Raw genomic sequence first — 23,501 nt, 5'->3', positions numbered from 1 at the left:
TCTAGGTTGGGGTTGAGATCCTGCCCCAAGTGGAAGAGTTCAAGTGCCTTGTGGTCTTGTTCAGGAGTAAAGGATGGATGGATCGCAAGATCGACAGGTGGGGTCTACAGTCCGTAGCGTTCAGAGCACGTCCGACCTGTAGGGGGCATTGGGAAAGACCCAGGACACGTTGGAGAGACTATGTCTCTCAACAGGCCTGGAAACCCCTCAAGATCCCCAAGGAGGAGCTGGATGAAGTAACCAGGGAGAGTAACCAGTCGGGGCTTCCATGCTTAGTCTTGGCTACAACTTGGATAAGCGGAAGAACATGGATGGACTACGACGTGGACAATACACAGTACATACAGTAATATATATTTAAAAAATCAGCCTTTACAAAGATAATAATGCACAGCCAGAGATTCCATTGCTATTAACTTCATAATGCGTTTATTATCATATTTGCAGCAAAGCTACATGGAATGGCAGAGCGTCAACCTAACCTTATGTTATCCAAATATAAACATAATATATGATCATTATTCTAATTAGCATTTCATTATAGATGACTGTGATTTTGTTTGCTTTTTTGACACATTTGTTTGTCATAGAAAGATTCATTTTTTGCATCAACAAAGAATAGCTTTAAAATGTCTTCAAAAATACAAAATGAAACATTAATTATTGAGCAAAGTGTGTTTTATACAAAATACACTCTGAAGTCTGTCTGGCAAAAGTACCCAATTATATTCAACGGGCTGTGGGGCAATTTTGCAACAGTCCTCTGAAGTCTGCCTAGCAACAAGTTGACATGTTTTTTTTTCTTTAGCCAATGGGGTAAATTTGATACGGAGCTTTGAACAGGTGGACACCTTCTTTCATTGGCCGATGGGGCAGTTATGGCAGAGTCCAATGAATTCTGCCTAGCAACAGGAACTGCTAGATAACAAAAATATATTTCGATTTTTTTTTATAGTGAATCATAAATTATTGGGTTTGTGCCATTTTATAACATTGCGATATGACACAATTATTATTAAGCCATATGAATTCTGCCTAGCAACAAGTGGCTAGTTTGTCATTGTGCTATGGCACAATTATGACGAAGCGATATGCCATTTTTCTTTGGCCTATGGGATGATTTTGATAAAGTCCTTTAAACTCTGCCTAGAAACAGTTTGATAACATGTGATAACATGTGCCATTTAATAACCCCATTGGACACTGGAAAATAAATTGGAATTAAAAAAAATCCAGACAGTAAGAGAGATGGCTAACTCTCATTTCAAGATACAGGGGTGTGAAAAAGTGTTTGCCCCCTTCCTGATTTCTTATTTTTTTGCATGTTGGTCACACTTAAATGTTTCAGATCATCAAACAAATTGAAATATTAGTCAATGACAACACTACTGAACACAAAATGCAGTTTTTAAATGACATTTTTTATTATTAAGGGAGATTAATTGAAATCAATCAGTCTGTAAAAGGTTATAAAACCATTTCTAAAGCTTTGGGACTCCAGCGAACCACAGTGAGAGCCATTATCCACAAATGAGCGAAAAAGTGGAACAATGGTGAACCTTCCCACGAGTGTCCGGCCAACAAAAATGATCACAAGAGCGCAGTCACGTGTCATCCAAGAGGTCACAAAAGACCCCACGACAACATCCAAAGAACTGCAGGCCTCACTTGCCTCAGTTAAGGTCAGTGTGCTGAACAAAAAGAACATTCAGGCTCGTCTCAATTTTGCCAGGAAACATCTTGATGATCCCCGAGACCTTTGGGAAAATACGATGTGGTCTGACAAGACAAAAGTTGAACTTTTTGGAAGGTGTGTGTCCCATTACAAACAGTAAAAGTAAAAGTAACACAGCATTTCAGAGAAAGATCATACCAACAGTAAAATATGGTGGTAGTGTGATGGTCTGGGTCTGTTTTGAGGCTTAAAAAACAAAATGAAGACTTTGCAGTGGCCTAGTCAAAGTCCTGACCTGAATCCTATTCATATGCTGTGGCATGACCTTAAAAATGTGCTTCATGCTGGAAAACCCTCCAATGTGGCTGAATTACAACAATTCCGCAAAAATTTGTGAGCCAAAATTCCTCCACAGCGCTGTAAGAGACTCATTGCAAGTTATCACAAACTCTTGATTGCAGTTGTTACTGCTAAGGGTGGCCCAACCACTTATTAGTTTTAGGGTGCAATCACTTTTTCACACAGGACCATGTAGGTTTGGATTTTTTTCCTCCCTTAATAATAAAAGGTTTCATTTAAAAACTGCATTTTGGGTTCAGTTGTGTTGTCATTGGCTAATATGTAAATTTTTTTGATGATCTGAAACATTTAAGTGTGACAAACATGCAAAAAAAATTTGAAATCATGAAAGGGGCAAACACTTTTTCACACTGTTGTAAGTCATGCCTAGCTTTTATTGACATTATTAGAGATACATTTATTTATGAATGTTTATTATTGTGAAGTTTCTAATATTTTGTTATCCTTGGTGACACCTCTTGCCATATGCAAGCCTGCACCAACAAACAGTACTTTGTAAGACATACTAAATGACACGTGAAATAAAACACTATCCTGCAATGGCAAAACTATGACACAGAAGAGTCTTTTCACAACGGATGTACCTGATTGGTTTGACGTCAGCAGAGCATTGAAGGGCTTCTGCCTGTCTTTGTTTGCGTACGGTATAGCAGGAGCGCACACGCAGGCAGGGAAGTCTTCAGGGTCTGAGTGTTGCACGCATGTCCTCATACACATCACTGCTCGCGATGTGCCTTGGTGCCATTTTGGAGTGCCACCTTTTGACCTGGTGACGACATGAACAACGATGTTCATCGACCACTGTGCACAACACACACACACCGCCAACAGAGCAGACAGGGCATCTGCACAGCTAAAGCTTGCAGCGGGGTTTAAAGACGATTCCACGCAACAAATTTAGCAACATCGATCACAAAAACAGCTGGGATTGGAATAACAAGAAAGCAATACAAGCTAAAACGGGGTTGCCTCCCAAAATAGACGCCTGGCGCTGTCTGCAGTTGAGTAAATCATGAGATAATACAGACACACACCTTGGGGACGATCCATAGGAAGAAGGCGACGAAGACGCCAAACAGCACAGCAGCTGAAACCACAGCGGTCACCAGGAGAAGATTCTTGTTTGGTTGCTCACACTGCGGCTCATCTGTTAGCGATGTAAGCATTCACATTTGTATTCTTGTATTCTTCTTTGCAAAAGGAACTGCTAGCTCGCTAGCTAATCAAATCTGCTTTTAAAAATATATATTTAATGACTCGCAAATGATGTGTGTTTGTGCATTTTTAGAGCGTTAACATTGGAAGGAAATGTCGTAAGATGGCGAAATTGGAATAAAAAAGTCAATGTAGCTTGTAAGGAAAGTTTGCCATTTTAGTGAAATGTATTATCATTTATGGTACGTTTGGAATAAAATACATTTACATTGTTGGTGTCCCATCACATTAGCGTTTCATAGAAAAATGGCAGCGAGCACTGGTCTTTGTGTGGAATATGAGTACCAGTACACTTATCTGTTATGCTATTCTGTTATGAATCGTGCAGGCTCACCTGTAACCACGAGGAGCACGGAGCCATTGCCGTTTACGCCCGTTATTTCAAGGAGGTGGGTGTCAAACGTCTCATAGACACACCAGTATGGCCCCGTGTCGTCAAGCGACAGGTTTGAGATGAGAACATCCACATAGCCGTTGGATCCCGTAACCTGGAGTCTGCCCGTGTACTTGTCAGCAACAGTGTTTTTTTGGGATGTCTTGTAGAGAACTTGAAACTCCTTGCTGAGCCCTTTGCGTAAAGACATCTGGCCCGTTTGAGAAGATCTGCATTGCATGGACATGGAGTCGCCAGTGCGCCTCCATATCACTCCATCGGTGTCCGCTGAGGATAGATACAACAGCAGTCAGTTATTTACGTTGGTAATCTTTAGGCATGGATTGCATCTGCGGCCGTCAGTCTCACCTGTTGCAGCCTGGGTTGTGTAGAAAAAAGTAAAGATGCTGATAATGAGCCTTAGCCAGCCAGCAGACATGTTCAGGTAACGCGTACGAGAGTAGCAAATGCGTCTGTCTGCCCACGTACATCTATTTAAACACAGACAACATCCTGTGAATCCTCTTTGGTGAGCCACAGCAATGCAAGAAAAGAGAAGATGTACATGTGATAGCATGTTGTGTGTTTTTTTTAATGGTGATGTTTTTCCCAAAAAAGCCAACAGTGCTGATGGCACGTAATTCTTACATTATTTTTCCTCAAGTTTGGAATCAAGGTCACAACACAGCAGAAGGGTCATTCTATCTGAATACATGATATAAATATATATGCTTAAAAATTACCGTGCTATTCCTGAACCCACTAGGCTGATCATTTACATTGGACATTGAACGTGTGCTGTACGTGGCTATTCAGGTGGAGGTGCAAAATAAAGGTTCTGGCATCGTGACTATAAGAAAAACTGTTGTCTATTCTCAATGAAAATTAAGCAGAAAAGCGATCCCCAGTGACATAAAATTATACTCAAATCCTCGGAATTTACAGCTGCTTCAAATTGGAAAATATTTCAGGAAATTGAGCTAAAATGGGTTTCTCCTAGCACCGGTGATTTTATAAATAGAATGTTTTGGCTTAAACCATTCCAAGGACAAAAATAACAACAAACTCTTGAAATTAAGGACATAAAATTGGCCTCAGATATCACCAGATTGCAGGAAATGAGGTCTAATTTGACAAATTTTGGATTGACCTGTGGAATTGCACGTTTGCAGCAACAGTACCCTCTAGCGGCAACAGAGGAAACATACCTAAATATGGTAAATTCCTGGAACTACTTTAAAAAATCAATAATAAAATCCATACCTGCAATAAAGGCCTCAAGTTGTAAACTTTGTCATGACACCGGTGTATTATTACAGTATACTGTACTGTACTGTACTACAGTATGTAAAAAAAAAACCCTCGAAAAACATGAAAAATAAATACTATATTATAATGTATTCAAGTTTAATTATTATTTGGTACAAAATTGCACATCATTTTTTAAAATAACATTTGCACATACATGTTTTTTAATGAAGAACTGCCCAAAATAAATGTAAAAATAATTACCATTATCTTATCTTTATAACAAAATATTTTTTCCATGTTACTGGTAAATTATTAAAATTTTACAGTACAATAAAATAAAATAATGTCATGCAAATAAAAAAAACACATTTTACTGTAATATGTTAAGTGTCCTTATTTATTCATAGAAATGTTTTAAATGTATATAGTAAAAAAAATACTAAATCATAAAAGCCTTACGTCTAATAAACGCTGACCTCTGACCCTGAATGAGGACAAGCGGTTTTGAAAACGGACGGACGGGTGGGCATATTAAATAATGCGCTGTCAAAAAATTATTACAGCAGAGTTACTGGAATATTTTCATTAGTATTTATTTGTACAAAATTACAAACAAATAATAAAAAAAAATCCACTGTTTAATATGTTAGTTATTGTTTTTTTTAATTTGTATAAAATATAACTATATTTTTCATAATACTGTTAAATTACTACAGTATTCCAGTATAATATAAAATATGTATTAAAAAACAATTGTCATGCAAACAAGATAAAAAAAATAAATAATATACAAAAGTTACTGTAATGCATATTATATTGTAATACTTTATGTTAATTTTCCTATTTATTTGTACGTTTTCAAATTCATTAATCATGGTTAATCACCGTTTGCGACTATGTCTGAAATATGGCCATTTTTTTACATGATTTTATTAACAGAAAGATAAACAGAACAGGATTACTGTGTATATGTTTGGATGTGGAAGTTTTATTCTCTGATGAGAAAAATTGTAACCTTGACGGTCCTGATGGCTTCCAAAGTTACTGGCATGTCCAGGAGATCCCACCTGAGATGTTTTCTACACAGCAGGAGGGGGTGGGGTGCCATCATGATCTGGGGTGCTTTTTCCTTCAATGGGACAATGGAGTTTCAGGTTGTGCAGGGGCGTCAAACGGCAGCTGGCTATGTGGAGATGTAGCAGGGGGCATCCCTCATGACTGAAGGCCCTCATCTGTGTAGTCATGACTGGCTTTGTCAACAGGACAACGCTGCAGTTCATAATACCCGCCTGATAAAGGACTTCTTCCAGAGGAATAACCTCACTCTTTTGGACCATCCTGCGTGTTCCCCTGGTTTACATCCAATTGAGAACATTTGGGGATGGATGGCAAGGGAAGTTTACAAAAATGGACATCAGTTCCAGACAGTGGATGCCCTCCGTGAAGCCAAGCAACATTCCTACGAGCCTCCTGGAAATACTAGCATCAAGCACGCCGAAATCCATTTTTGAGGTGGTTAACAAAAATGACGCAGCTCGTCATTATATATTCTTTTTCTATTTATTTTATTTGTAATTTTAGGTGATTTTCTTTTTTTTTAGCTATGTTTTAAACTTTTTTTCCCAGCCTAATTCAGTGTAACGGTTGTTTGCAATAAATTGCTGACTCTAGATGTTTTTGTCTCAGCCCCATTTCTTCTTTTTGCCTTCTGAAGCTCTACTTAGAACCTCCTTAAAGCCTAGGTCACAAACGGACGTGTATTTTTTTTTTTTTCATTCCCCAAATCGCTGCGTTGCTTTTTTTGTTCGTTGTAGTGACCATGAAGGAGTAGGATCTCGACACGCATGGAGGATGTACGAAATATCTGATTGTGCGTTGGCTTCACTAATTTAGTACGTGGGGTGCACGACACACATGGCGGTCCGCAAGTGCGATGTACAAAAAAATTGACATTTTGCCCTAACATGACACCAGCAAAACGGCTCAAAAATCAGCACGTCACAAGTGTGCCCTACGTACGTCTTTTTTGCACATAGACCGGCCGTAGGAGCCTGGATGACTGGTTGTGACCTAGGCTAGGTCCAAAGTGAAAACTGTAAATTCTTGCTATTTTTTAAATTGGTGTTACAATTTTGATCAGGTGTGTATATATTTAGGGCCGCGCGGTGGTCTAGTGGTTAGCATGTTGGCCACACAGTCACAGTCAGGAGATCGGGAAGACCTGTTCGAATCTCCGTTGGGCATTTCTGTGTGGAGTTTGCATGTTCTCCTCGTGCGTGTGTGGGTTTTCTCCGGGTACTCCGGTTTCCTCCCACATTCCAAAAACATGCATGTTAGGTTAATTGGCGACTCTAAATTGTCCATAGGTATGAATGTGCTTGGTAATTTGTCTATATGTGCCCTGCGATTGGCTGGTGACCAGTCCAGGGTGTACCCCGCCTGTCGCCCGAAGTCAGCTGGGATAGGCTCCAGCATACCCCCGCGACTCTAGGAGAAGCGGCATAGAAAATGGATAGTTGGATGGTGTATATATTTAATTTATACATCAAATATAGTTTTTGTTAGATTATAAAAAGCCCTTCTCTGTATGTAAGGGACAAAGGATTTTTGATATTTTTCATTGATAACATATAAATTGGAGAAATTGACATACAGTCAAATTTAAAGTCAATAGCCATGAAATATTTCCAAGCCCTAGAGATCAGTTAAAAAGAGAGATTACTTCCTGCTCCATGTGGGAACGGATGTCCCTGCCTTTTCCATAGGTCACATCGCCCAGTGCCCCGGAGTGGTCATCTAGTAAAAAAGAACCGCGGCAGAAATCATGAGCGGGTCGCTCCATTTATCAATCACCACATCCTGTTTCCTGTGAGCGGGAGTTTCTGGTACATCTTTGCTCGGAGTCAAGCTGAGTCAGCCCTTTATGACTGAATGGGGGTATTGATTCGTTCCAATCAGGGATGACTCATCTCCTCTCCCCCCCCTCATTTGCTAGGCTAGCTGCTTTGGCAGGCGGGTGTCGGTCGAGGGTCTCCTGGGAGAACCCATGACCTCATTGGGACAGCACGTGCGCATTTGCTGTCAATATATTGAAGATGCAAATTAGTGGGGCTTGCTAATCGTTCATTATGAGTCAAATAAGTCAGCAGATGGCAGTGGGGGGGGGGGGGGGGGGGGAGAAAAAAGGGGAATCTTTCCCATTACATGCGTGATTGAGGGGGGAGGAAAACTGCTACGTGTCCACATAAAGATACCTCAAGTAAAGGGGGGGGGGAGAGAGAATAGGGGAGGAAAAAGTTAGGACAATTCCAAGGGCCCCTTACTGACAGGGGCCCAAGTAAATAGGTCAATAAATTTGCTATCTGGTCCTGATTTCTTTTTAATATAGTCAGAAAATGGTTAAAACAATCTCTTGTATTTGGTAGTAACTTTTAAATAGCCACACTGACCAAAAAGCAAGCTTCCATATTGATTGACCACCCCCGTTATAGCGACACGCAATGGTTTGGTCCACTACTAACTGGTGCTCGTGCTGCAGCTGTCAGTCAGCATTTGCGGCACAGCAGAGTCAAACTATGCCGCTAGTGCCCACTAAAATAATGTTTGAGTGAAAAAAAGGAATTAGAGAAAGGTGAGAGACGAAAGGCAAACAAAAAGGTGTCAATGTGACCCGTTTTTTTGTAGCCTAGCCAGTCAGGGCAGGTAAATGTTCAGCATGTATTATGAAATCAGTTGTCCATCCCTCATTTTTCATGGGGCCCAGAATTTCTGGCGGCGCCCCTGCTTCAAGCATTCAAAAGCACCAGACGTTTTTCCAGCTAGTTCTTCACGCTAGCATGCTGGCATGTCTCCAGAACAGGAAGTTCTTGTCCTGATCCTGAGCGACCTCCACATGCCTTTCAGAGTGGAAACACAGGTTCTGACTCAACTCCTCAGAGGGGATCCATCTGAAGTGGGGATAGCCATCTTTCTTTGGATCCGTGCTCCAACACTGAAACAAAGAAATCTCCTGACTTATGATGAGACCAAAAAAAAGATTATAGCTATGTTTTTCAATATATGGATTGCTGCATAAGAACAACAACGCCTGATTGAAAAGAGGCACGTCGAGAACTGTAGTTTTTGGCTTCAAATGAACTACAAATATGGGAGACCAACTGTCAATGCACTGTATTTCATGACCAATGTTTATTAACTAAATGACTCGATCGTGAAATAATTCCACTTGTATTTCCTAATTTATGAAAGCACAAATTGTCAGTTTTATCATTAATTTAGTGATCAATTCCAATGTACAGTAGCAGTCAAAGATTAAAGACAAAAAATCTGCCACTCTAGGTAATATTTCCATATGTATTTCTGAATTTAAGATCAGCTGTAAAAGCAACAGCATGAAAAAAATAAGTATGGAGGCCATGATACCCAACACAAGTTATTAAACTGCATGTGACATGGCCTCTCATAATTAAAGCCCGACTAATAAAAAGACACACCGAGTCATCGCAAACAGCCACGATTCGCTCCTCATTCGTAAGGGGTGACTCCTCCAACTGTTAACACTAAATTCTCACCATATATGTCAAAGAGAGCAGAGAAAACTGGCTAATATCCAAACGTGTCAATGGCATGAGAAGACAAGCATTTCCAAATACAGAAAAGCCTTGAAGTCAAGTCTCACATAAAGCAAATCACATCAAGAGGACCGCACGTCTTTTGGATGATGTCATCTTAGGACGTAAATCAAATGGCAACTGGCGGTTAATTTAGAAGTTTTCATAGTAGTTTTTATATGGTGTAATAACAGGTGTTTATGAGAGGATGGTTTTTATTAGTACAGATTTTAGCATAGTATTTAATAATACATTGTATTTCTTAGAAATAAATTACACAAATACAGTCCACATCATTTATACTTTTACTTTTAAATTGAAATAATCTGTACATATTTCTACAGACCGTAAATGCTCTAATATTTACCTAAACCACAGAGGATAGGTTTTTAATGGGAGATTTCCAAAATATGAAAACTGAGCTCACTCCAAACAGCAGCACGGCAACACGCACAAGTTTCACAGCAACAGCCGAGTAGCACAACCAACAAGGAAAACCAAGACAGCCCCAGCAAATTCATATCAATCTTTATTGTATTTAGAAATTCACGCAACATTTTTTTTTTCCTTTTACCATTTACAACATGGACAAATGGGAGAGACGAAGCTAGATGTCATGCCTTCCCCAGCAGGCGCGATGCACTACAGGATGGCCTTAAACGGGTGGGATGGAGGAGGGTACAGGAGGGTGGAGAGGGCACAGAGATACGTAAAGTGCTTTTTTATCAGTTCTTTAATAGAAAAAAGGATTAAAAGGACAAGTTGAAATGGAAGGACATGACTGCGCGGAGTACACAGGCCAAAGAGGTGACAAGGCGGATGGAGAGGAAGAGAGTGGTGGGGAGGGAGGAGGATTTATCATTAAAATAAAAAAAAAAAAAAGTGTTCAAAAAGCAAAGTCTCAACCCAGGATGAGGCTCGACTTGCCGCCGGGTGGGTTTCTTCTGTTGCTCGAAGCAGAGTTGGCACTTCCTGACGGGGCGGAGGGCTGTGGTGTCTCTTGCTCGCTTTGCTCCGCCTCCTCGTTGTCAGGACACTCTGCAAGAAAAAGCCAACTATTCACGATGAGCATGAAGACACACTTGTCGGCTGTTAAGTGAATGTCAGAGCAACAGGTGGCGCTACAGCCTTGAACCAGATCTGAAATAAATCATGTGACATCACTGCTTCAGAAGCATCTAGTACAAACACTTGAGAGGCTTTTAATTTGAGGGCAAGCTTGCTCTAAAAAAGAACAAACCATCGTAACCACAAAAAAAAGCAAGTAAACAAGCACGCTTTAAAGAAAACGGGTGATAACACAGTGGAGGAGATGAACTTCCTTTTTCATATACACAAGACAAGAAAACATACTCACCATTGTTTGCTTGTTCTTGGCCATTCTCATCCTACAATAAAAAAAAAAGAGAGAAAACATGGGAAAAAAATTAAAACACTGAACCAAAGTGACCCGGCTCAGTTTGGGACAACACCCTATCATCAAGACTTTACAACTGAGGCGCTGGCATCATGTCAATAAAGCTTACATGTGTGCAAAATGCCTGTCTTTTATAGACAAGTCACATTTTAGAGGGATACTCTCTAAAAAAGGTGGACTAGCAAAGCTCATCAAAACACACAGAAATTCACTTTTACTTTATGTACACATTTAATAAGCAAGGCTGCAGAGTAAACCATTCCTTTAACAGAAATGGAAACTATAAAATACACAAATAAGTGTTTCAGTCCCTAATATCTGTGGCAAAAGTCAAAAGCAAGGCATGGTACCTCTTGTCTCTGGGTCCACACCATAGCCGCCCCAGAGTTGTGGATGGTGGTCAGTTCCGGCTGAGGGTTCTTGGGGAACAGAATGGGCTGCTGACACCGTCTCAGTGGGGCCGACGGCTCCCCGCACAGGGTCCCTGCAGCCGCGCCAGCTGTGAAGGTTAACCAATGGAGTCATTAGACTCGGACTATCTTTCTTACATTTTGAGCACTTAATAAAAAATAAAAATAAAAACCCAATCTGAGCTAACTGATGACATTAGGATTAGCCAGGAAACTATTACGATAAATGACCCATTGTGATTCAGCCTTCTGAACAGATGTCCTCCAATATGGAGCCTAATGCAATTAGTCACACGTGCAGCCCCCCCGGACCCTAAGTGTTCGAAGCCATGAGGCATCCAAACAAACTCAAGGCATATAGTCTCAGGTTTATGGCTACATACATACATATGCTGAGACAACAGACAGGAAACACTGCCTGCAGTGAGTCAGCGATTGCAACAATGCCAGCACAAGAGCATCTTTGTCATAAGGGAACAATGGCTGCTAAAGAATCAAGAGGAGCGGCCACTCTCGTTAATGGAGTCAAGTGGTTCAGTGCTGGGCCCACCGAGTTTATTGGTCTGCTGCTGGGCTCTCTGGACGATGCAATACAAGCAACAAATAGGAAGAGGATTAAATTAGTAAGAGTGCTGGGACATGAAAATGATGCATTATGCGCTCATGTTGACAGCAATATCCTCCTATTTAAAAACTTACAGGTCTCCTGGGTGCATTATTAAGTGTGCATCTCTGATCCTCCACAAGCTTAAGTCAATAGGAACAGGATCATAATGCTGATGACAGGGTTTTACCATCACTCAGTCCTCATCAGACTTCAGTATGGCTAAACACTGAAGAAGTTAAGGTGCCATATTGTACCATTTTTCAACTATTTTAGTCTCGTTGGTCCCACAGTAAGTCTGTTGGCCTTGCGAACATGCCATTTCGTGCGCTTTAACGCAAATTAACTGTGTGCATACACTGTCCAAACTAGCTCTGCACTTGTCTGGCGTAATAGATGCCATATATCACATACAGCAATGCAACATTAAGGAGTGGGACAGGAGGACACAAACCTTAGCAACACTGGCATAGCTATGTGAGCTATAGCGCTAACATTACAGTCACATTTTAACAGCAACATCATGCTAGGTTAAACTTACAGCGCCCATGTCTGTACCTGTCTGGCATATAGATGGCAGCGCTTTATTTTAAGATGTGTAGAGAAGCCTACCTTTTCTATTTTACAAAGCTGTCGTCTGTGAAGTCGTGGGCGTATACATGGGGTAAGTTCATCTAACTCAGCTGACATCATGAAAACCTGCCTACTTGAAAAAACACAGTTTGAGCTCCTCTTTGCTCAAAAGTGGAGCAAATGTGAGAGAGATTAAAGCTTTTCTCACATTTGGTGCTCGTACACAGGCTCTACAGACACATACTATATTACTGTTCCAACATCTTTAAAAAGTCAATTTAGCATGATAAGGGACATTTAATAACCCATGTATTTCCAAAGATTCAAGATTCAAGATTCAAGAGAGTTTTATTGTCATGTGCATAGTAAAACAGCAGTTATACTATGCAATGAAAATTTTATCCTGTTCATTCTCCCAAGAAAAGAAAGAAAACACAAGAAAGAATAAGAACATAAGAAACATAAACACATAAACATATATACCAATAAATTAAGCAACAACAACAGAAGAGACATTAATACAAGTAAATAATGCAAATAAATAAATAAATAAATAAAGTGCTACGAGTGTGTGCGTGTGTTGCGTGCGGCGTGTGCGAGTGCTTCGTTGAGGAGCCTGATGGCCTGTGGGTAAAAGCTGTTCGCCAGCCTTGTGGTCCTGGACTTCAAACTCCTGTAGCGTCTGCCTGACGGTAGGAGTGTGAATAATGAGTGTTGTGGATGTGTGCTGTCCTTGATGAGGTTGTGTGTTCTGCGTAGGACTCTAGATTTATAAATGTCTTGCAGTGAGGGGAGGGCTGCCCCAACAATGTTCTGTGAGGTCTTGATCACCCGCTGGAGTGCCTTCCTATCACGTGTTGTACAGTTACCGTACCAAACAGTGATGGAGGCGGTAAGGACACTTTCGATAGTGCATCTGTAGAAGCAACTCAGGATTGTGGTGGGCATGCCAAATTTCCTCAGTCTTCTCAGGAAGTACAGTCTCCTTTGGGACTTCTTCAGAATTTGTTGGGTGTTGTGAGACCAGGTGAGGTCCTCGCTGATGTGTGTGCCAAGGAACTTGAAGGTTTTCACCCTCTCCACCTCAGTCTCATCAATAAACAGGGGTCTATGCGGCTCCTTTTCCCTTGTTCTTGGGTCGATGATCATCTCTTTAGTCTTATCTGTATTGAGAAGGAGATTGTTATCACGACACCAAGCTATGAGGTCCTCCACCTCTCTTCTGTATGATGTTTCAACACCACCAGTGATCAGTCCGATGACTGTAGTGTCATCCGCAAATTTAATGATGCTGGTGTTGTTCTGGGAGGCCACGCAATCGTCGGTGAAGAGCGTGTAGAGGAGTGGACTCAGCACACACCCCTGTGGGGTCCCAGTGCTCACAATTCTTGTGCTGGATGTGCGATTGTGGACTCTGACTGACTGGGGTCTGCCTGTGAGAAAGTTAAACACCCAGTTACAGAGGGAGGGAGACAGGCCAAGTGTGAGGAGCTTATTTGTGAGTTTGTGGGGGCTGACTGTATTAAAAGCAGAGCTATAGTCTATAAATAGCATTCTGACGTATGTGTCCTGGCCCTGTAGGTGAGAAAGGGCTGTGTGGATGGCAGTGTTGACTGCATCATCCGTGGACCGGTTCTGGCGATATGCAAACTGTAGAGGGTCCACAGTTGCCGCCGGGATGCTCTTTTTGATGTGGGTCATGACTAGTCTTTCAAAGCACTTCATAACAATAGGAGTGAGTGCTATAGGGCGATAGTCATTCAAGCAGGTCATGTTGCTCTTCTTGGGTACGGGCACTATGGTGGTGGACTTAAAGCAGGTCGGTACAGATGCTTGTGCAAGCGACAGGTTAAATATGTCAGCAAGCACATCAGCTAGCTCTGATGAGCAAACCCGAAGTGCACGTCCTGGGATGTTGTCTGGCCCTGCTGCTTTTCGTGGGTTTGTTTTGTTTAGAACCCTGCGCATATCAGCTGATGTCACCATGAGAGGTGAGTCCTGTGTGCTCCCCAGGTTCAGCCACCCCCTCTGCTCATCAGGAGTTTGGGTGTCAAAGCGGGCATAGAACTCGTTCAGCTCATCAGGAAGTGTGGTTTGGCTGGACGTGGCTACGCTACTCTGCTGTCGATAGTCTGTGATGTGCTGGAGCCCCGCCCACATGCGCCGAGGGTCTGAGGTGGAATAGTAGCCCTCCAGCTTCTGTCTGTACTGTCTTTTGGCCTCCTGTATGGACCTCCTCAGGTCATATCTGGCCTTTTTGTAGTCATCAGCGGTGCCCATGACAAATGCAGTCGAACGAGCACGTAGCTTAGCCCTTACATCACAGTTCATCCACTGTTTTTGGTTAGGGTATTTTCTGTAATACTTGGTGGTGGTAACAGTCTCTATACATGTGCTAATGTAGCCAGTAACAGCAGAAGCATATTCATCCAAATCAACAGTACAATCTTCCCTCCCCGCTGCAGTTTTAAACACATCCCAGTTTGTGCAGCCAAAGCAGTCCTGAAGTACTTGATCAGTTTCTTCATTCCACACTTTAACTGCTGTACGTACAGGGGGAGCTTTTTTAAGAAGTTGTCTGTATGTTGGATAAAGGAATATAGAGATGTGGTCAGCCTTTCCAAAGTGGGGTCTTGGAACAGCCTTCAAAGCACCTTTCATGTTGCTGTAGACTTGGTCCAGGATGTTATTTTCCCTTGTGGGAAAGCTCACATGCTGGTAATATTTGGGGAGGACAGTCCTGAGGTTACAGTGGTTGAAATCGCCAGATATAATGAATACAGCGTCTGGGTGTTTGGTCTCGTGTCTATCAATGATGTCATGCAGGAGGCCTAGTGCATTAGCAGTGTTAGCTCGTGGTGGGATGTAAACAGCAGTTAAATACACAGCGCTAAACTCACGAGGCAAATAAAAAGGTCTGCATTTCACCATCAGCAGCTCAATGTCCTGCGAGCAGTGCTTTTCCATCGTGTGTACGTCTGTGCACCACCGTTTGTTTACGTAAACACAGACGCCGCCACCTCTGTGTTTACCAGACGCTAAAGTCCGATCTCCCCGGTAAGCAGCAAATGATTCCAACTGGATCGCCGAGTCCGGTATATCCTCCGTCAGCCAGGTTTCTGTGAAGGTGAGGACACAGCATTCCCTGATCTCACGTTGAGCTGTAATCCTTGCTCGTAGTTCGTCCATCTTGTTTTCAAGAGAGCGGACGTTGGCTAGCAGCAGGCTTGGTAGCGATGGCCTCGTCGCTCTAGCTTTTAGCCTAGCATGCAGGCCGGCTCGCTTGCCTCGTTTACGCCTCGGATGCTTTGCTCGCCGGGTATTCAGCTCACCAGGTCCGCAGGCTGCTGCGTTCTCCCGGCGCAGAAGAAAGGCAAAGTCTGAGAGGCTAAATGAAAGTTCATGGTGAACCCTGCCGATGTTCAAAAGTGTCTCTCTGTTGTAATGTAATGCGTGAGTGTGTTGAATGTCCAAAATGAACAATAAAATAGCAAAAAATAGAAAAACACGGGAGAGTGTCACAGAGACGTCTGCCACGGAGGGTGCCATCTTTGTTTAAAGGTTAGCAAACAACATGAAACATTCTCAAGTCACATACCACCAAATTAAAATCCATATGTTCGGTTTGGGAACATACTGTATGAATTAAAATCCACGTAATGAACTCTAGATAGTGGAAAAAGTATGCGCATCCCGAGGACATCCAACTCAGCTGAGCAGCTGCTTTCCAACAGTTGATCTAAAGTTAGCTACAGTCAACACAGAATCCACTGTGATTATGAATACAAGCCAGATGCATCATCTGGTGTACTAGTAACGTTAAGGTGCTCTGTGTACTTTGCTCGTGACTGAATATTTACTGTGGGAATATACTGTATGATACACACTGAATTTGATGTACTGTATGTACTAGATCAGGGTTTCCCAAAGTTAAGGCCCTGTCACACCTTGACGATTTAGCCAGCGCATGCCTGACGTGATCATTTTGATGGCATACGTTGAACTGCCAACGTTTTTTTTTTTTTTTTTTGCAATTTTGGGCGTATACATAGCGTCTTAATAATGAGTTCGACGTATACATGACGTATTAGTAACTTATATAGAACGTTTCTATAACCTATAGACAACTTACTGTATATCAACGAATGCGTAGCATGTAGCCGGCGTTCACAACTTATGCCCAACGCCTGTCACACCTTGACGATTGAGCCAGCTTACGCCAACGTATGAAAAATTTGGCCAATACGCTGGCGTTCGTTGAATAAGTTATGGGTAAGTTTTGTATAAGTTAAGAGCACGCTGAAGCACGCCGGCATACGTCGTAGTACATCCAAGTCGTCTAAAAATTTAGTGCGTGCACAAAACTTTTCAATGTATGTCAATGTATGATTCATACGTCCCGCATCCGCGGGCAATAAGTTATGCGATCGTTGACGCCCGTTCACACATGTCGGAATAGGTCAACATACCTTGAGACAAAACTGTGTCTTCTTGGCAAGCTTTGGCTGAGAGGAGATGGAGGCTGTTGTGTTTGCATTAGCAGACAAGTTAGCAGCTTGACTATGGAATCACAGGAGTGCCAAAGTTAAAAGGGAACACATGTGGAAATACAAAGAGAATTAATAATACAAAAATCTACAACTGTGGAAATACAAAGACAATCAATAATAAAAAAATATATACAAATGTCGTCATATTCTTTTTCCATTTTTTCATTGTTTTTTTCTGTATTGTCTTTGTTTTTTCGAATTTGCCGTTGTTTTTCATGTTTTTTTATTTGTCTTTTCCACTTGCGTTTTGTCATAGCATTTAGTAATGACAAAGACAAAACAGGAAAACCGACGCCAAAATGGAAAAAACAAAGACAATGCAGAAATCATTCTTTTGTCTTTGTCATTACTAAATGCAATGACAAAACGCAAGTGGAAAAGACAAATACAAAACAGGGAAAACAACGGCAAATTGTAAAAAACAAAGAATACAGAAAAAACAATGACAAAATGGAAAAAGAATATGACTACATTTGTATATTTTTCTTATTATTGATTCTCTTTGTATTTCCACACGTATTCCCTTTTAAGTTTGGCACTCCTGTGATTCCATACTTGACCAGTGAAGGACACTGTGACAGGAACCAACTTTTTTTTTTCAATCAACTTTATTCATGCCTTACAAATTACACTAACAGTGCATCAAACCTAACGCTAACTTGGACAGTAAGATGCTGTATCTCTCCATTCTTTTTGAATGTAAATACTCCTATGCACTTTATGTTGACGTGATCAATAATGCTTGATTAAAATGTGCATTGTTTCTCTCAGACAAAGAGCAAAAGTTAGTTCCATTCCCACTGTCACAGTGTCCTCTACTGGTCAAGCGGCTAACTTGTCTGCTAATGCAAACACGACAGCCTCCATCTCCTCTCAGCCAAAGCTTGCCAAGAAGACACAGTTTTGTCTCAAGGTATGTTGACGTATTATGACATGTGTGTAACTTACAAATAACGTGTGTGAACGGGCGTCAACGATCACATAACTTATTGCGCGCAGATGTGAGACGTATGAATCATACGTTGACATACGTCGAAAAGTTTGGTTCATGCACCAAATTTTTAGACAACTTGGACGTACTAAGACGTACGTATGCTGGCGTGCTTCAGTGTGCTCTTAACATACGTATACAAAACTTACCCATAACTTATTCGACGTACGCCAGCGTATTGGCCAAATTTTTCATACGTTGGCGTAAGCTGGCTAAATCGTCAAGGTGTGACAGGGCCTTTAGGATCACCAGTTGTCCTCGTGAAATGCAGAAAGCTATTCTACTGATGATCAAACAACAGCAAAAAATGTCTTAGCAAAGGGCTTTTTGATGAGTTGATGTACAATTTATGTCAATGTTATGGCAATACGTGATGTATTTTAGTACCTTGCGTCCCCAAAGAGAAACCATATTTCTAATTTGAATTTGAAAAAGGAGGTTAGAAAATTTACTCCAACCCATTCAAAAAATGCATACATTTGTCAAAATGTCCTTGGTTTACAGCAGGGGTCTCTAACTCGTGGCCCATGGGCCATCCAAGCCCGCGACTTGTCTTCAAAGATTACTGTAATACGGCCTGCGACAAGCCAATGTTACTCGTAGGATGCACACATTAGCCTACACTCAACAAAGAGTGAGTGAGTTACTTAAAAAAATGTGGTAAAAAAATTCCACTAATTTTCTCTACCACTTGTCTTTATTAGGGTCACGGGTAAAGCTGGAGCCTATCCCAGCTGAATGCAGCAAAATATAAACTGTGAAATTATTTGATTCAACCTATTACTGTATCAAGATATTAATGTTACTGTGAGCCATGTATCGCGTGTCGTATCGTGAGGTACCCCGAGATTCCCAGCCCTACTCCTAATACTCGATGCGGCCCAGCCTCACTCTGACTCTACCTCCAGCGGCCCCCAGGTAAGCTGTGTTTGAGACCCCTGGTTTACAGCATGCTGTGTTTACAAATGTGCTCCAATAAATTAAATTAAAAACTTTTTTGGACCGTAAACATGACACTTGCTTGAGAACGTATTACTGCGCAGTGCGCCGTGGAAGACTTCACTATGTGCTCAGTATTGGCCGCACTTGACTGTTGCGACCATCATTAAGGATTGCATTATAACGTCTACCCAGATGTTGTAAGAATGGTGAGTAGGTGGTCAATCAATCATGTCTTTATTGTGAAAACACGCTACTGTTGGCCTAACCATCCCAGAAAATCATCCGCAAAGTCATTTGTCTTCTCTGCACACAGCCGTCCTACTTGGCCTCACATGTACGCGCACACACGCACGTAACTCATGTCACGTTCACATCACAAAACTCTACTGCTACAGTACACATAATTGCCAGGTTACTGATCCTCTGAAAGCAATCGCAATCACAGTGTAGTGGTTTATTACTGACATGGAAGGACTGTTATTTACGGTAATTTATTTTTACTATTGTTTCATTGAAGTCTTGTAATTAGTATTTCATTAATGTATTTTACATGTCCTTCAAGTGTTCTGTGTGCAGTGTGACTGACTTGTCAGTTAATTTAGGTACATGATCCGACTTACATTAAAACTGGACTTGCATCACAGTCTTAGGAACAGAAGTCATACGCAACCCAAGGACCACCTGTACAGTACAATACATTCTAGCAGCACGAGGGCTGTTCTACCTAGTGAGACTTGTGTTTGCCTCACCTAGTCATTGAGCATGACCTGATGGTTAGATGAGAGGTGCAACAACTTCGAAGCCAACCTGAGCAGTCCAGTTGCGATCGATTAAATACCCTGAGAATTCTAGTGGCATACAATTACTGAAAATACTTTACATTTGCAATTATATCCCAACTATATTTGCAATGGCTTCACTATGAGGTGTGCATACTAAATATGATGCTTAACACATAACGTCTGGTCTGTCACAAGACACTGCTCATGGAGAAAGGTCAACACAAACATGTTCCAACAAACAAACATCCGCCACTTGTGCTTGTTAGACAGGAAATACTACAAGAGCTCGACCTTCACCCATGTCTAACAATGCAAGCAGGAAGAAGGTCCATTCCATTAGAAGGCAGGAGCAGCCTTTTGGTAACACATACCAAATAAATGTACATGCCATGTAGGTGTTTCTTCACTGCTAACAGATTCAAAGTGAAAACATGTGATGCCTGCCTCTTTAGTCGCTTCACTGTTCCGGGCTGAAATAGAAAATTCCACGGAATGTGCAGCAGAACATGTACTTTGGTGAAGCACTTCAACAGCACTGACAAACTGGAAAAACCACACTACAGTGGCCTACTTTTGCCATAATGCAAAGCAAAGGATGTATGATGTTAACACAAAGCCTTACCTGGATTACTGGCAAGTACTATACTGTGAAGTTTACAATACTTTTGTCTTTGAAGACTCTGTGGCTGTATGTTTACAGTTCACTCATGTCTATACAAGGCCCACATTTTAACTGACCTATTTCTTTCCAATGAGGGCTGATCTAATCCCCCCCCAATAACAAAGACGCCGGGTCAAATTACCCATATCCTAGCACTGCAGAGTTCCTCTTCTGTTAGACCAATGGAATGTTCTGACTACTTAAATGGAAAAACTCTTTAGCGATGCACAAGCTTTCCAACATGAAGTTTTCAAAGTGCAGCACATCCACAAGAGGAACCCAAATGGAGGCCAAGCAAAATTAACTTAAGTGTGGACTGTTTACTTGGTGGGTTGTTCCTCCGATGAGCATGGGGGTCCTCTGGTTCTGCAAAGATGCTGGAGGCCATCTTGTTCTTGCGCTGCGGGGTTGTGTTTTCGTCTGTGCCGAAGGAGAAGCTGGAGGCGCCGCCTGGCGGTCGTAGTACCCTGTAGAGAAGACAATGATTGTTATATGCATCTTGAGTGTGCTTTTGGTTTCATCCCACAGCAATAAGGATAAACAAAAACACTGTTTTTCCACATACAGCCGCCAGGGGCTTTTATTAAAGATATTTATTATTAAAGGTATTTATTCTTTGTAAAAATGCCTTTTGTGATTATATTATAAAAAATTGCACAGATCTGTCAATTTTTTCTGTATATTACTCCATTTAGTGAAGCAGGAGAATGTCTTTACATCAGTACATCAGACTGCTCTTGTGTTTCTTCTTTTTGGGTTAATGTTGATACATTTACTAGCATTCGCTGCAGAATTCTAAGCGCTTTCTGTTTAAATTTCACTATCAACTTCAGCTTTACAGCTGCCACGTCTTGCTGCGCAGGTGGTGAGTGTTGTGGTAAATACACCCACTTCAACATCAATCCTAGTAAAAGGTAATTATTGCTATTATTTTCTGTCCTGGGGGGAAAAGGAGGCTTCTCTTTGGCATTTATTCATTCAAGTGAATGACACACTCATCAATTAATTGGGCCATCAATCACACCCAGCAGCACGGTGCTAAAATAACAGCAACAATCAATATTGCAATAAAACACAGGGACTGCCAGCATATTGTTCAAAGACACGCAACAAAGTAAATACGTTAAAATGTTGTTTCTGCTCTCTAAGCTGGTAGTCTGCCTGTTTGAGGAAGTCTTCCCTGCAGCTGACTCCAGCTAGCTGCTATCTTCAGATTCCTTTGTAGTGACACACGAGGGGGGTTATCGCCATTATTAAAAGACTATATTGAAGTCAGTGGCGTTTTGGGGGGGGGGTTAATATTACACAACAGAGGTTAAAAGTCCATCTGATGTGGGTCAATGGATGAATAGACCTGGTAAACAAAGTACCCTCACAACACAAGTTGAACAAAAGGAAGACAATAATAAGGAAGAGGCCTTTTTCTTGCTGTACCAAAGGACAAAAAAGGCCAACTGGACCCCTCCCTCTTTTTTCCCCCTGCAAACTGCTCTCTGAGTCAATGAAGCCACCAGCTGACACACTGAGCAGCTGTCCAAGGGCCTACAAACATCTACGCACTGCAGGCCAATATGGGAAGACGGCAAATGTGCACTTACTGTACAGTGTGTGTTGTCTATCAGTCAGTGCGTGCACTGTCCTGCTTGGCACTGGTGGGAAACGGCTAAAGCAGAGCTCACCTACTGGGCCAGGGGATGAGCTCATGCTTTCCACGCTTATTGCAACGAGAGAGCGAAGAGAGCGAGAGCGGGAGAGGGAGAGGGGCTTTAAGCGGCCTGGTTGGCAGCGGACCCCACCCAAGAATCACACTGCAAATGACATCGTTGTGAAACGGCTTTAGCAGACAGAGGTTGGCTGGAGGAAGGTGGAGTGTTTGGGGGCTGCTTGCAGCTAAAGATGGCTAGTCTGATAAGGAAGCTACTGGTGAGGTTGTAGCCTCATTCTGGTCGCCTCAACGGCAGAGCCCTTTCAGAACGACCAGGCGCGGAAATGATCATTAAATGGCACTTTAAGGGGCAAGACCTAAAACTGAGAGATTTGGGAGGCTTAGCTTATCTCCAAAGCCCCCCTCCCGCCCTCTCCAGCCACTTGCCACACTTGCCAGATCAAAAGGCTTGATGACTGACCGAGATTTGACATCTTTGCTCAGCAGAAATCCAGTAAATACCGTAATTTCTCCCACTCAATATCTAATTTATATTCCCTTCAGCCCACACCCACTGACTGAGACAGCACATTTTCTTTGCATTGTTTTCTCTGCCAAGTGGGAGGCATGAAGGCGAGACCCATGACTTACAGCAATGATATGACTGCATACCTTTTGGATGAGTAGCCCTTCAGTGGGCCAGTTTGCCTAAACTTTAACTAGCACTAATAGACAATGAACTATAGCTGCGTTTAGTTACATTTGAAGACGACAGTATTCTTGCGCTCATGGCGCTGTCACAAATTGGTCATCTTTGGTGATAAACGCAGTAAAACTGTACACAATCAAAAAACAACAATATGCGCAACTCTAAGAGTAAAGCATGGGAGGGGCAGGGACTCCGCGTCTATTATTGTGTAGCTTGGCACAGCAAATAATTATATTCACAATAAAAAAGTTATTAACGACGGCTACTTAATCAGTCACCAAAGACCAGACAGAATGACCTCACAGCTAAGATCTAAAAGGCGCATCGGATTAACTTAATTAGCAAGATTGTGTGACAGTTTAGCTAAAGCCACAGGAATCCCTCCTCGGTACCAGCGGGCTAACGATAGCTAGCAGGTTAGCTTCTGGGGAAGAAAAGAGGTGTTTGCTAGGCTATTCTTTTGTTCCCCCCACCTCCCAGCCGTTTACCTGGAACTATTTTTGGCGCCGGGCTCCACTCCTTGGAAGGTGGTGGTCGTCGTCATCTTCGAGGAGTATTTCGAAGTGTTGGCAGTGACAAAAAAGTCAACAGACAGGGATAGATAAGGGCGCTCTGCGAAGAGCCGCAGTATACTGTGAAGTGGTCTCCACCCGACCCTGTGAAAGAAGTCCAGACTCATAACCCCGCCTACTTGAGTTTGGCGTGCTCTGATTTGACAGAATATCACGTAGCT

General features: G+C 42.0%; 1 protein-coding gene across 1 annotated transcript; it reads right to left on the bottom strand.

Moving 5' to 3' along the window:
- Positions 1-9,996: 9,996 nt before the first annotated feature.
- Positions 9,997-23,420, bottom strand: LOC129171695 (jupiter microtubule associated homolog 1-like). Its single transcript, XM_054760596.1, has 5 exons — positions 23,257-23,420; positions 20,739-20,881; positions 11,252-11,400; positions 10,842-10,872; positions 9,997-10,522 (listed from the first exon to the last, which is right to left on the bottom strand). The coding sequence occupies exons 1-5, from the start codon at positions 23,310-23,312 to the stop codon at positions 10,386-10,388; spliced, it is 516 nt and encodes a 171-aa protein (XP_054616571.1). The 5' UTR covers positions 23,313-23,420; the 3' UTR covers positions 9,997-10,385.
- Positions 23,421-23,501: the final 81 nt, after the last annotated feature.

This window comes from Dunckerocampus dactyliophorus, chromosome 18, assembly GCF_027744805.1.
Source record: "Dunckerocampus dactyliophorus isolate RoL2022-P2 chromosome 18, RoL_Ddac_1.1, whole genome shotgun sequence".
In the NCBI taxonomy this organism is placed as follows: domain Eukaryota; kingdom Metazoa; phylum Chordata; class Actinopteri; order Syngnathiformes; family Syngnathidae; genus Dunckerocampus; species Dunckerocampus dactyliophorus.
The sequence above is the reverse complement of the archived record's forward strand: the minus strand, read 5'-3'. Positions and strand labels throughout refer to the sequence as shown.

Bases quoted from the DNA above. Each gene is read 5' to 3' on its own strand.
- LOC129171695 (XM_054760596.1), bottom strand. From the start codon at position 23,312: ATGACGACGACCACCACCTTCCAAGGAGTGGAGCCCGGCGCCAAAAAT. The intron at 20,882-23,256 runs GTAAACGGCTGG...TCTTCTCTACAG, and splicing joins GGCGCCAAAAATAGTTCCAG to GGTACTACGACCGCCAGGCG. The intron at 10,873-11,251 runs GTACCATGCCTT...TTTTTATTGTAG, and splicing joins TGTGGACCCAGAGACAAGAG to GATGAGAATGGCCAAGAACA.